The 15,128-nt window shown below is 35.3% G+C and overlaps 1 protein-coding gene across 13 annotated transcripts in view; it reads right to left on the bottom strand.

Moving 5' to 3' along the window:
- cacna1ba (calcium channel, voltage-dependent, N type, alpha 1B subunit, a) overlaps nucleotides 1-15,128 on the bottom strand; it is a 110,050-nt gene that overhangs the window by 41,948 nt on the left and 52,974 nt on the right. For all 13 annotated transcript variants that reach the window (XM_042724031.1, XM_042724027.1, XM_042724026.1 and 10 more), the window contains exons 7-16: nucleotides 14,359-14,462; nucleotides 7,348-7,463; nucleotides 6,187-6,270; nucleotides 5,959-6,042; nucleotides 5,455-5,673; nucleotides 3,975-4,087; nucleotides 3,597-3,709; nucleotides 2,078-2,209; nucleotides 444-516; nucleotides 237-354 (exon numbers count right to left, since the gene is read on the bottom strand). In XM_042724031.1, the coding sequence (XP_042579965.1) occupies nucleotides 237-354; nucleotides 444-516; nucleotides 2,078-2,209; nucleotides 3,597-3,709; nucleotides 3,975-4,087; nucleotides 5,455-5,673; nucleotides 5,959-6,042; nucleotides 6,187-6,270; nucleotides 7,348-7,463; nucleotides 14,359-14,462 (1,156 nt within the window). The remainder of the gene's footprint in view (nucleotides 1-236; nucleotides 355-443; nucleotides 517-2,077; nucleotides 2,210-3,596; nucleotides 3,710-3,974; nucleotides 4,088-5,454; nucleotides 5,674-5,958; nucleotides 6,043-6,186; nucleotides 6,271-7,347; nucleotides 7,464-14,358; nucleotides 14,463-15,128) is intronic.

The following is a 15,128-nucleotide window of genomic DNA, read 5'->3' on the forward strand; positions in this document are numbered from 1 at the left end:
ATAGAAATACAGATGATGTTTTTGCGGCATTAGTGAAGAATACTGTTGCAGAAATCTACCTGTCTTGTGTCTTTAGTTTATATAGTACATGCAATATGCAGCACTTTATATCTTACAATGAGTATCATTACTGAAACCAACATTTTTGCATATTTTGTTTGTTTTACTTGAAAAATTAGGCCATTAAAAAGCATGACAGTAATGACAGTCCTATGTTATATATATATAAAGGATACAGTTTCCAAACAGTGTGAGCACAATGAAGTACACGGAGCAAAACATTCCCCGGTGCACTCCTCCCTGGGATTCAATTCCATGATACATCACAGCATTCCAGTCTTCTCCTGTCAGAACCTGTCAGATAAAATACATTATGGAAATACTGTATTTCAAATGAATATCAAATGAGAGCGTTCAGACACATATCAACAGATGGTCAATACCTGAAACACTGTCAGTATAGCAGCTGGGAATGTGTCAAAGTTGGTCGTCGGGGTCTCATCTTCAAAATTAAACCTAGAAGAGAGATGATGAGCTGTGAATCATTTTCTTGGATGAGTCTTATGTGTATGCTTAGGAGCCAGCTTAGCTCTAATTTCAAAATCTTTCATTTTTTCAATTTGTTTGCTCGCAAGGACAGCAAAAACGCCACTGATATTTCCTAAATAATAATGTCTTTCTTCATCTGCATATAAAAGCTGAGCTGAGCTCCTCTCTGCATCTCCAGAACTAATATCAAAAATATAATAAATATGCTTTCTTATTTCACCATTCTCTTCCATGTACACTCTCCGGGGCTCTGTAGGGGCCTCATTACTAGAGAATGCAGAGAAATCCTTAACACGAGAGAAGAAACATCTCTCAGCTAAGGGCTTGTTTACATTATTCTGGAAAACAAAAGTGATGCCTTTCTTTGTCCAACCACTCATTTTATTAAAAGAATCATCAGTTAATGAAGATTATAAACAAGTGAAATGTTATAAACATGTAAAATGTCTTAATTTTACGTATATAACTTTCATAAAATCATTTGTTTGCACAACTCTCATGGGGGTGATAAAAATACGTATGACATGCTAAAAAGCCCCAACAATGAAATCTCATTGGTTCAAACCCCATGTAGTTGCATACTAATCATCAAATATGTTTTGATCAGCTATGATTGTTTCATTGTGCAGCATTTTCATGTAAATTGAGGACAAAGAATATATATATATATATATATATATATATATATATATATATATATATATATATATATATATATATATATATATATATGAATTCTGAAGGAGAATGTTTTATCTGCTCTGATTGTTCTCAATAGCTCTGCTCTCTGATGTGCTTCACAACCATACGTATGAAAACATCTTTCTCATCCAACCCAGAAAATGACTGCATGGATCAGACAGTCAGTTTATCATGTCCATCTACAGTCTTAAATATTAATGCGCTATGGAGCTGAAATCCAGTACCAGAGAAGCACAATTTCTCATTTCACTAAGCACAGATCTGGAAAGACTTCACCACCATCAGGAGGGAATAGTGTCTCCTGCAGCTTACATTGTTATGTTTCAATAACATTTTCTCATTTCTCACCAACTATTTGTTTATCTGGCACTCTTCTTATTACAGTAGATCACATGACAGCGTTTGCGCATCTAAGCTGATATTTACCTCATGGGAAGCGTGTTTAGAGGCAATTCCTCCGTTGCAGCATACGATTAATAATTCATAGAACAGAGAAATGAAAACTTGTGCCGTCTGGATCAGCTCAGTCATGTTTGTTAACATGTGGCTGAGGGTTAAATGAAACGACAGGGCTTGGAAGAGTCACAGCTGCTTATGCAGAGAGAAATGTAAACAAAAGGGAGGGTTTTTTTTCCATGTCAAGGGATGATTTATGATTTATTTAGGGTTATATTAATACAATCCACTGTTTAAATTTAGGGACTTTTTTTTTTTTTTTACTTTTGCATGATAAACAATTTTGGGACTGTGTTGGCTTGTACAGTGTAAAACCTAAAACAGCATGGACTAGATGACATGTGAGTGTAACCCTCAGCCTGGTTCTTACTGTCCTCCGAAGAGCTGCATTCCCAGCAGAGCAAACACTACAATGAAGAGAAACAGCAGGAACAGGAGGCTGATGATGGACTTCATTGAGTTGAGCAGAGACACCACCAGATTCCGTAACGAGTTCCAATACCTGTTTAAGAAAAGGAATATAGCTTGATTTGTGGTATGATACTGTATATAAATTTATAAAGTCAGACTGTTGAACTATTGAGAATTAATACACGCAAGTGTGTTAACACAGCCATGCCATGAATTGGAGCACTTGTTACACCTCCGGTCAATTTAATATTTTATGCTTTTATTACATCGTAATTCAATGGTCAAGAGTCAATCATTCCACTTATACTGTACACAAAATTTCAAAAATCAAGATTTTCTTCTCATTGTTATCCAATTTCTTGTCTAGTGTCTTCTGAAATTTCATTTGAAACAGTCAACAAATCAGAATCAAGCATTTAACTATTGTATAAATAAATTCATGGTATAAATTAAGGATAGGCGATATACCGGTAGACACGATTAACCCGATTAATCCCAATTGTAAGTTGCTTTGGATAAAAGCTTCTGCAAAATGACTAAATGTAAATGTAAACGGTAGAAATTTGTCAACAGGTAGAGATTTTGGACTATAGTCTCTATTGTAGTTACACGCTCACGTGACTTTGTCATCCTATGTGACCACAAAAACATATCATTTGCACGTATTATTAAGCATTGCTGTTTAAAAATAAGTGATATTAAGTCGAAATGCAATCAGCAGTGAAAGAGAATGCACACATTTGAAGACGGTGTTTATAGAGCTCTGGAATACTGAATTGAGTTATTTTTGCCACTTGTAGGCCTTGAATGGTTAAATAAAAATTTCTGTGTCAAAATGCATGTCTTTGCAAGTATCCTTGTAAACACAGTAGGTCTTAAGTAAAAGCCAACAGGGGAGAAAGAAAACACATGTGTAACAGTATACTGGATCTGGGCAGCTCTTAAAGTGACAGCAGTCTAATATTCCTGCTGTCTGTCACTCATGGTTATCATACAACAAAAGAGAGAAAATCTCTCACTGCTAGTGTCTAAATCACTTTTGTAACTTAAATAAGAAGAAATATATATTTAATTTATACAGTGAAGAATATGCAGTTTTTTTATACATTTGATTACTTTTCTTTCTTAATCTACTGTAGTTTTTATGTCCTATTGCTTGTAATTAGTTTCTTATTCTTATTCAATTGCTGACTGTTTACTTGTCTTCAGTGAGCTTGAGTTTTTTTTTTTTTTTTTTTTTATTTAGGCTAGTATTACTTTTTTTTTCACTGGTGAATTATGAAATATCTATGGTATCAAAAATTGTGATATCATAAAGACCTTATTTAAGCAAAAATAACAATATTGTGATATATATTGTTACTGTGAAATAAATGTACTCATATCGTGATATTAGATTTTGTTCATATTGCCCACCCCTAGTATAAATATATTAATTTAGGACAATGATCTACAGAGCACCATAGATTATCTCTTACTTGGTAACCTTGAATATCCTCAGCAAACGCAGCGCTCGCAACACACTAATGCCAAAAGAGGCTCCGGGTTTTACTGCTGCCCAAATCACCTCGAAAATGCTACCTACAATTACCTAAAAACACAAAAGACAGAACACAAATACTCTAGGAACAATTTATATTTGAAAACAAAGCTCATTTCCAGCAACAATTTAAAAAATTGTAGTTATAATCATATAATTTGTCAAATGTCTTGAAGCTGCTGTTTTTGAGGGGGCTCAGTAGGACATCAGCATTTTTCTGCTTCTTATAAGGCAGTACCTCTGGCATTAACTGGAAAAGATACATGTACTGTTGTTGGTCCCGTATATCATTAGTATCTGACGGCCTGTTACTCACCCCAAAGTCAAAGCAGTTAAATGAGGAGTGAAAGTAGGTCCTGGGCCCGAGGCCATACATCTTCAGACTCATCTCTATTAGAAACAGACCAAGGAACACAAACTCCGCCAAATCTGTATACACAAAAAAGCATTTATCAATGGGCTTTGTCAGTCACATCATTTTTATAAGGTATGCCAGTAGTGAAAGATGTAGTAACCCACTAACAAAATTATCCTCATACTCTGTTGCTTCTATAAAAGGTTTCAATGTAAAATAAAAGCTGAAGTATAATCATTCAGGCCAACGTGGTGGTCTTAAGCTGCCAAGTCAGAGTGGTATAGCCTCATAGGTGAAAAACTGGGCAGGTAACCGAAAAGATTTCATCACATTGTGCCCTTGAACAAGACCCTTAAATCTTTTGGGGGAGTTGTCCCTGCAATAACTGTAGTGTATGTGGCCTCGTATAAAAGCATCAGCTCAATGGTAATTAATGATTAGTAGCAGTTGGCATGCAAGCAGAGGTATATGTAGGAGGCGGGGCAATGCTCCTTTCTCATTTTTGGCACCAATCTGCTACAAGGGACTCTTTAGTATGTGGACTAAAAACTATGGGAGTTACATCCTTTACACATTAACATATTTGAGGCATGAATTGGCCATCAGAAGAGACAGCTCACCTGACATGGATCAAAACAAGTCAACACGGCACAAATTTTTACATTTTCTATATACATTACCATTTAAAAGTTTAGGGTCAGTAAGACTTTTTGTATTTATATATATATATATATATATATATATATATATATATATATATATATATATATATATATACACACACACAGTATCTTTAAAAAAACACATGCTGCATTGTTTTATCAAAAACACAGTAAAAGCAGTAGTATTGTGAAATATTATTACAGTTTACGGTGTTCTACTATATTTAAATGTATTTTAAAATGTAATTTATTCTGGTGATGGCAAAGTTGAATTTTCAGCAGCCATTACTCCAAACTTCAGTGTCACATGACCCTAATATGCTGATTTGGTGTTGCTTAATATTTGTAAAAATCGTGAAATATTTTTTTCTTGATTCTTTGAATTAAAAAAAGTTACAACAGAAAACAGCATTTATTTAAAATATATCTTTTGTAACAAAAGTCTTTGCTGTCACTTTTAATCAATTTAATGCATCCTTGCTTAATTATTGGAAATTAACTTTATTAACTGATTACATTTTTAATGTAATGACTCTTCTTTTTAACTTACGAAACAGCAAAATAGGGGCAGTTTTATGTGAAACTAAAATTCAGCTAAAAGTTGTACAATTAATAATGCAAACACAATGAGTATATTATTTAAAAGCACTTGTTTTGCATTGATTTTTTAAAGGTCTAAATTACTCCCAGTGCACATAGGCCATGTTCAAATATAGTTCACATAAACCTGTGATCCCCCAGAGAGCTGTAGTGATGTTTTAAAGATGTGGTTCACTTACACAGTGCATATGTGAGCCAGTTGGGCTGGTCGTAGTGAACTATAGCCACACATAGTGTGTTCAGTCCCACTATACACAGAACAGTCCAGTAGAAGCTCTGGGCCTTCACCATACGGCGGATGAAGAAGCGAAACCTCTTCTCTTTTCTGCGAAAGTATGAAGAGCTCTCGTTCTTGCTGCTCTTCACGCTTGTACGGGTGAATGGAGAGCCCTGGGGAGCTGCGGAGAGACAGACTGTTTCAGATGTTCACAAAAGCTCACAGATGATGGAGAGGAGAAGAGAGGAGAGGGATTCAAAACAGACATTCTGATTTGTTAACATCGTCTTTATCCATCTTTCCACTCTCTCAATCTCCTCTTTTATTTTGGTCATTATTCTCTCTTTATGTTTAGTTTTATTATACTTTGCCTCTGGTTTTTAATCTGCTTTTTATTTTCCATGCTGATTTTGGGAGAATATCCACCGTGAGTTCAAAGGTCACAGGCGTTGGGCCTGGATCTTACCGACTGATGAGATGTCAGTGAAGTGGTCTTCTCCTTCCTCTGCACTGATGAGGTCATTTTTGCTCTTTTTGGCTCTCTTCAACACTAAAAGTGAATAGTAAATAAACAGTAGTAGTATAAAATATAATAATAAATTCATAAAGAATATAGTAAGTTAAAAAAATTAATGTTTATATTAATTATGCTCTAATAATGAACAAACACAATAATTTATTTCTCAATGGTTACCTGGGTTGTTGCATTTCCTCTTGTACCAGGCACCATCCTCCTTCTCCTCTGCATTTTTATCTTCTTCAGCAAGCATTACTTCCTCTGAAACAAAGATATTTCACTACTTACACTATGTAGTTGGTAGGTTGTTCTATGTGGTTGCTAGGGTGTTCTGGGTGGTTGCACAGGAGAAGAGACACACAAAAGCAACCACTGTAAGGCTTATTGTAACCTGATGCCATACACAGTAATCACTGCTGTCACTGCAGATCTGACAAACATCCAGCAGGAGGCAGGGACAGCAGTGAGCACTGTATCGCCTAACACATTAATGTTTTAAACAATGCAGTGAATATCTAACTGACTAGAATGGCTGTAGCAAGATACATGAAGAAGTCAAAGCACCTGTAAGCAGTTAATTCCATCATGAATTTATGGTGTTAAACATCAAAGTTGGGCCACCATGGAAAAGTCTGGGAAATTACCTCTCTAAGCCAAATAAATCCCCATGGAAGAGCCCTAGTGGGCTTCTGGCAAACAAAACGGAGGATACTACATGCTGTGACAGAGCTAATTAACCCCTGTGCTGATGAAGGATCAGTAGTTTTACAAGAAACCTTAAGAGAAACTACAGTATTAGGATGAGAGGAAGAATTATAAAAGACCAACAACATTAACATTTAAAGCCAAAACATTGAGTATGGAGTAAAAACAGGAGAAAATCCTGAGAAAAACTTAAGAAGTCTGTTACTAAACTGGCCCCAGATCAGTGCAAATCCACAGCCATGGAAAGCACCAACACACTGAGTCCTGGCTGATGAAAAAGCTGTTACAGGCAATCATGGGAAGACTGAGGGTATGAACCAGCTGGTGGAGTGAGTGGAAGGCTATATGTGGTTGCCATGGAGAGAGGAAGTGCTGAGCAACAGACGGGCACAGATACATCAGCTCCCATCGCGGCTGAGAAGACATCCGGGAAGAGAGTGAGATAAACAGTCATGGGAGAAAAAGCACGAGGGGACAGAAAACTCTGTAGGGAACAGACCAAGGCCTTCTGGTGGTTGACATGTAGATAATTCTCAGGTGTAAGTCTTGGACATCTCTGGATTTGAAAATGGGTTCTGTGGAGATAATACATGTCAAGTGTTAATGAAGATATTGTTCTCTTGAGAGACTGACCTGCTTTGCAGATCCACTCCAGGTAGCCGGTCAGCTCCCTCTCGATCTGCTGTTGTCTGCGAAGCTTCAGGAACTCCTGCCTTTTCTCCACACGCTCTCGCTCCTTTGCAAACTCCCTGTTTGCACAAATACACATAAACACACATCCATGAACACAATGTACTGCACACGAGGCATCAGGGGAGCCCTGATCTAAGGCACAGATCATGTGTACAAGAGCATGCATGCATCTAGTGATGCATCTACAAAAGCAAATACACCCATTGATGAAACCATAAGGTACCTGGTTGTAAAGCAAAAGTGAATGACACAAATGCACCAAAATGAAACGTTAGAGAAGAAAGCAAGTACAAGGTGTGGCATCCACATTTGCAAGAGCAGTAGAAAAATCAATGTTTTAGAATCAATAGAAAACAACGGCTAAAAGTCTACAGTTTATGCCTCACTTAAAGCTGAAGTGTGCAATTTCTTTTTAATTGTTAAAATTCCTTCTCCTATCCTAACCTAATATATAGAGTCAAATAGTTAAGCCATTCTTATATTCATTTTCAAATATATTTCCAGGATGATGCATTACTTTGACTAACTATTGAAGTCTATCTTGATCTATAGGTATGTAGATTTCATTAGATCTGCTTAATAAAGACCCATTCATCCTTGTTTGCAGCATCATTAACAGCATATAGCATAAAACGTGCAATGACAAGCAATAAAACAATTTAAATGTATTATTTAAAATCCCCACAAACTGTAAAAAAACAAATATATTTTAAAATATTGAGTTCATTACTATCATCACGTTCAAATGCATGGGTTCAGTGGAATTTTTATTTTAAAGAAATTACAACTACTGTTCAGCGATGATGGATTAAATTGACCAAAAGTGAGAGTAAAGACATTTATAATGTAACAAAAATGTTTACAAATAAATGCCATTCTCATGAACTTGAACTATTCATCAAAGAACCCTGAAAAAAATGTATCATCTTCCACAAAAACATTAAGCAGAATAACCATTTTTAACACTGATAATAAGAAATGTTTCTACTACATCAAATCAACATATTAGAATGTGACACTGAAGACTGAGCTAATGACTGCTGAAAATTCAGCCTTGCTATCACAGGAATTAATTTAAAATATATTCAAATAGAAAATTATCATATAATAGTATTATATAATTATATTATATAATATCATATATGCTACAGTTTAATACTATACAGTACTGTTCAAAAGTTTGGTGTCAGAAAATTAATGTTTTTTGTTTTTTTGTTTGTTTTTTACATTAAAATATATTTTAACAGTGTAGAAGTCTTTACTGTGACTTTCGATCAACTTAATGCACCTTTGCCTTATTAAAAAGTATTAGTTTCTTGCAACAAAAATCTTACTGACGGCAGTTATATATATATAAATATAAATATACATAATATTCTATCATTTTTATACACAATATAATAAAAAACCATCATCATCAGTAAAAACTAATACAATTCTAATTGAAGATGAAAATGGTGCACTTCAGTAGTTGAATTGACGAATGCAAAATGGTTGATTAACTTCCTCAAGAGACGTTACAGCCTCACAAGGAAACAGAGGTCAATCCATTATTCTCAGTAATGAACCTACAGGGCTAGACAGTTTCTCTCATCTAATCTAACTTTCACCCCACAGTATGACAAAACTGTGCAGTGAGGGACACCTTGATTAGATATTTAGCTCATAGGTCGAAAAAAGTGGCATTTACTGACAAATGGCCATGCATTGCCTGTGAGAGGCATGTTTTACCTGGACTTGGTTATAAAATGAGTCCCATTTATTTTCATAAGCATTATAGCTTTCTCTGCAACATGATTATGTAGGAGCACATAAGGGAAAAAATGCACTGTTTGTGCCCCCTCACAACCTGCCATCTGTTATCATGCCAATTAGAGGACAGCATGATGATTGACCACCATTACTCTTTAACAGGTGCGCAGAGCGTATAGAAAGGAGGTGAAAAAACAGGTATAAATGCAAAGAACAAAGAAAAGAAGAAAACAAAAGTAGGGTGGACAGAATGTGAAAGATGCAATGCTCCTGGAATGAAAATGTTAACTGAGAATGTGATCGGAGAATGGAAGGGAATGTGAACAGAAAAAATCAAAAGTGAAAATTAAACAGGAAAGCAGTAGAAGACAGAAAATACAGTAAATATTACATTAGACAATGCTGTAAGAGAATAACTGAAAAAAAAAATTAAGCTGATTTTTTGGGTGGTATAGCTAGTGGATTAGCATATCCTGCAAAAAACTTAAATAAATAACTTTAAATCCTAAATAAATAACTTAATTGGTGTAGAAACAATTTTTACAGAAATTGCTAGTGAATTTCACAATTAATGTTAAAGAAATGGAAAGTAGCACACTGAATGAAACCAGAAACTCTGAAATAGCAATTTCTTGTAAAATTTACTCCAATCACCTTTGTATTGTTTACAGCTATGAAAGGTTTAAGGAATGCAAAACTATGGAACACAAAAAAGTGTATTTAGAATAAAGGCTTCCATGTATTTTAGTAAAAATCAATGGTGAACTATCCATTTAAGAATGTGATGCTGCACTATCATCCAGAACACAACATACGCCGTTCTTCAGCAGGATTCCCACATGACAATGTGGGGGAAATCCTCTTTTTTCTTCCCTGCATTGCAGTGGCAGTGTGACGGTGACAGTGAATGTGTGTACTTGTTGTGAGTGTGTGACAGAAGAGAGGGAATAACTCTGTGGCTCTCTTTCTCCCTCTCTGAGGGAGAATTTTCATTTTTAAAGTCACCCCTGGAGTCAATAACTGTATCCCTAAACACTCAGTTTTGATAAACAAAATGACATATTTAAAGATTATTTTCTTGTGAAAAAATTCTCTTCCTGCCTTAAAATGGCTTGAATATGCACAATTTTTTCATACACGATTGATTTTCCCTGCAGGGGGTCTATCTAAGCTTTATCTATTTTTCATACTGTAAATTATAATACATTGATGCCTGAATTGAAATATTTTTCAGACAAAAATAATTTTAAGATCAATAATTTCTCAGGTAAATACAGGTGTGCTTCGTGAAGTAAACGTCACTGGTAATAGGGCTGCTCATGCAGTCAAGGTCAAAAGCCATGATGGGGTGAGAGAGATCAAGATGAAATGGCTATGAATTGCCTTCTAGCAGAATCCCTGCCGTCCAACTACCCACTGAGAAGATGACACGGCTGCCCACCTCTTCTCGAAACCCCCACCCCAGGGTAGTCCTCTCGTCTCTCCATGAGGCCTCACAGTGGCCTTTTGCTTTGAAGGCAGCATGGTCAGACAGGTGAACTAACCTCCCGGCCCCCGCACACAAGCTTGAGAGACACAGCATGCACCATGGCAACCAGTGCATCCACAGATGACTAAAGGTTCCTTCACACTTCTCCAAAAAATACCAACATTTCAAACACTATTGGAATAAAAATGCATGATGACATGCTACGGTATGCTCCATCTAAATGGATCAGCAACAATGAATTTAACTGACAGAAAAGAAATCTAAAATGCTACTAAAGATTTCTAATTCAAACGAACTCTTTTCTGTTCATTAAAATATCTTGAAAAAGTATGGTTTCCACAATTTTCAACATACCAATAAGAAATATTTATTTAGTGCCAAATTAGCACATTCAAATATTTGAAGGAACATGTGACACTGAATATTAGAGTAACGGCTTCTGAAAAATTAAACACAATGCAGAGCTAAATTCAAAATACAATTAAAACACATGTAAAAACAATTTTTTAAATATATTTTTATACATATTAAAATAAAAAATACAGTGAGCATTAAAGACTTCTTTGACAAACATTTAAAAAATCATACTGACCTCAAAACAGTAGTGTATTTTATTATGAATTCATGAAGTTTTATGATCTCATATAAAAGATTGCATGCAATATTTGTATTTTAAAAAATACATTTTCACACTGCAGAACCATTTAAAGTAAACTAGCAAAAAAAAGAAAAAAAAGAAAATGGTGAACGAAACAAAGACCAACTTTCTTTATTATAATATAATATAATATAATATAATATAATATAATATAATATAATATAATATAATATTAAAGACAAGTAGACTTAAATAAGTCTAAGCGATGGAAACAAAACAACATAACTGCTGCAAAGTCTTCTGGGCCAGCTCACTTTCTCACAAGGAGAAGGACACAGCTAGAGAAGCCTGTGCCATGCCTTTATGTAACACTTTATTTTAGCCTAATTAGATCTGCTCCTGAGCTCCCATCATACTTTGCAGCCTGTGGTGTATAGACATTTCACACTTCAGAAGGAGTTTGTAGAAAGCCTTTGCAAGTGTGATAATTCGGGGGCTGCACAAGCAGTCTTGAATGCACAGTAGTTTTGAACTAGGTTACCATGAGGACAGATACACAGTTAGAGAGCTCTCACAGCACATAAAAACAGACAGAGTCCCTGTATGGTAAAAACTACATAAATATTCTGTCACTTCCATACACACAGAAACACACATTCCTGAATGTGCTGTACACATGAACATTTTCTGGCAGTAGTAACCGAAAAAAAAAAAAAAAAACAACAACTACAACAAAAAAAAAGCTTAAATGCAAATCCTCTCAAGAATGTGTCTTTGAGGGCCAGTTTCACCTTTAAAGCTAAAAACAGCTTTAAATGAATACATTTCACACTGTAAGAGTAGAGACTGATAACATTACTTGAAGGACGATGAGTGAGAATGAAAATTAAGAGAGAACAACAGAGAGGGAGAGTGGATGGGGGACTGAAAGAGTGTATAGGGACACAGTGGCAAGTTCATCAGTATTATAACACACAGCGTTTGATTAATTACAGGAGTGACAACTGCATTGTGCAAACAAATGTACTATTGCTAAAGTCTTATTCTCAGATTTGTCTTCTGTGAAAAAGATCCAAGCAACCTCACGTCTCCACTAGAATTTTTGAAGAAATCTCAGTAATGTCCTACAAAAATCAAAACACAAAACTCAAACACTTCTTATTTCTCAAAAACACCAAATGTGACCCAAATGAAATGGCTCTATAATCTTACTGTATGTCAACAATTGTCTTATTTGTTACATACACTTCTGTCTAAAAAACATACACTCTGGCTACATTTATCGGATTAAAAACACAGTAAAAATATTTTGAAATATTACAGTTTAAAAAACTGTTTTCTTTTTAAATACATTTTAAAATGTCATTTATTTCTTTGATGGCAAAGCTGAATTTTCAGTAGCAATTACTCAGTGTCACATGATCCTACAAAAATCATTATAATATAATGATTTGCTACTTATAATACACCAACTGTGCTGCTTATTATTTTTGTGTGATCCATTTTCAGTGTTCTTTGATGAAATCATGCCAAAGATAAAGCATGAAGAGAAAGACTCTCACTCTCATAGCTCTCCTGTCTTTCTGGGATTACTGTACTCCTCAGAGAGAGACCAGCATCACCACGTGAGAATGAATCTTTTCGACTAAAGCCTTGAAAGCAGAGATGTCAAAGGACATTAGAGCGCCTCTGAAGGAGCAACAATAAATATTGAATGCCACACAACAGCAACACAGACATGAAGAGCCATTCAGTGAAATACAGTCAACATTAGATTGAGGATTTCCAGGAAATCATGAATTCAAATCCCACAAGCAGCTATAGTTCACCATAAAGCATTCATCCAGAGACTTTCCATTAAAACAGTATTTGTGTGTGTGAGAGAGAATAAGAGAGAGAGAGAGAGAGACGTAAAGCATGAGGGAAAAATAAAGATGCTTTAGTGTGAGGGTGTGTTATTTGTTTTATAGAGAGTGTATGTGGCTTTTGGCTCAATCACAATTGATGGAGGAAAAACCTACTTGTGATCAACACTGCATTGGCAAAATAGAGCTGCTTAATCGAATTGAGAAACAGGGCTCTATTGCACTTAAAGTTGCTTTTACTCTGGATATGCATAAGCTGTTGGTGAACATATTCCAACCTGTAGGACAGAAATTATTTTACGAGGCTTTCAATGGTTTAGGAAAGCCCATTTATTTCAAAAGAGCCCACCTAACAGCTATAAGATGCATCCCTTGAATAATTTTAAAGGAATGCTGTTTGTTTGCTTCCCATATAAGCATTAAATGGGATACTGCATGCTCTGTATTGGCTTCAAATTGTTTAAATTTATGTGTGCAGCCAAACAAGATAATGAATTCTAAAGGTGAATGATTAGTTCAGTGGGTTATATGAAATTTGCATCCCTTTCTACTGAGACAAGAGTAAACCAGATGATCATATAACAACACTGCAAACCAAGATTCCTTTCAACTCGTGGACTGAAATCTGAACTGAACCGACCAAGTGCAAATGATAGGAAGACTTAACTAATTGCAAGGAATAGGAATTCAAAGCAATAATGAATAATATTTTTTTTTTTTACTTATTCATTTTAATTAATTCTGATTATTCTCAAAGAGTTATAATTTACCACCTTATGTTTTTGGAAATATCCCATAGGTTGTATAATAATACGTTTATGGGTAATTCATACTGAATTAGACTGAAATATAATGTATATTATTATTATTTTTTTTTTTAAAAAAGGAAAAAAATAACCTAAATAATTTGAATTAATTAAATTCAAGCTAAATTCTAATTTGAACAAATCCTTCCTCACCGCATTCGCTTTGTTACTTTAATTAAATTAAATTAAATTTTACTTTAATTTAATTAATTTCTGAATATAAGGCATTCTCAAATAGATAAATAATTAAACAGTTCCTCCATTTTACCATTAATGACTAATGTCATCTTTAGCAACCACCAGCCAGGAATGTACTTTCAAGAAATATTTTTAAAACACTTTTTAAGAATCCTGAAAAAGTTAACTTGCATGTGTACAACACAGAGTTCCAAAAAATTCCCACGCAGTTGGGACTAATTTGATGACTGATTTCAGACTCACCCTGACAGCACCCCCAGAACCAAGTTGAGCATGAAGAAAGAGCCGATGATGATGAGTGGGATGAAGTAGAGCCAGTTCCAGGTGTTCCCTGAGGCATCATTGGCCTGCAAAGAGACAGAAGTAATGAGAGCAGTAACTGAGAAGGAACAGAGGTACAGAGAGAAATAAACATTAGAAGAACCTGGAGGAGACCACATCACCACAGGCTTCTCTTGAACCCCATATCCTTCAGTAACAGCACCTGTAATAATCTCTTTAACACAATTCACAATAACACATCCATATCTATACAGCCATATTCCTTCCTACTGTCCAAGTAATTGCTTTTTGCAGAGATCCCAGGGTCTTTGCAAGGGTAAAAAAGAATCTGTGAAATGCAATCTATTGGTCACCGCTCTGTAAAGAATATCGTTTTAGACTAGTGAGTGAAACTGACAGAGTTTGTCTTTGATTCACGAGCATATACAACACCGGGCCACACACAAAATGTTTATGAGGCATGCTAAGAGAAGATTTCTCCTAGCACCCATTTATTGCAAATTGCTCAAACATATTGTCTGTAATTGTTAGGGGATCATGGAGAATGCTGATTCAGCAGACACATACAGATCCTTAAACCCCCTCTGCTCTCTTACACAGCTGTTTCTAAGGCAACCGGCTCATCGTGCCTACATCTGTCCCTTTATCTCTCTTGCTTTAGCTTTAAAATGGCATTTTTGGCAAGAGCAGTAAAGCTGTCGGAGCCAAATTCCATTGCTACATCTCCACTC

Source organism: Cyprinus carpio, chromosome B5, assembly GCF_018340385.1.
Source record: "Cyprinus carpio isolate SPL01 chromosome B5, ASM1834038v1, whole genome shotgun sequence".
NCBI classification, from domain to species: domain Eukaryota; kingdom Metazoa; phylum Chordata; class Actinopteri; order Cypriniformes; family Cyprinidae; genus Cyprinus; species Cyprinus carpio.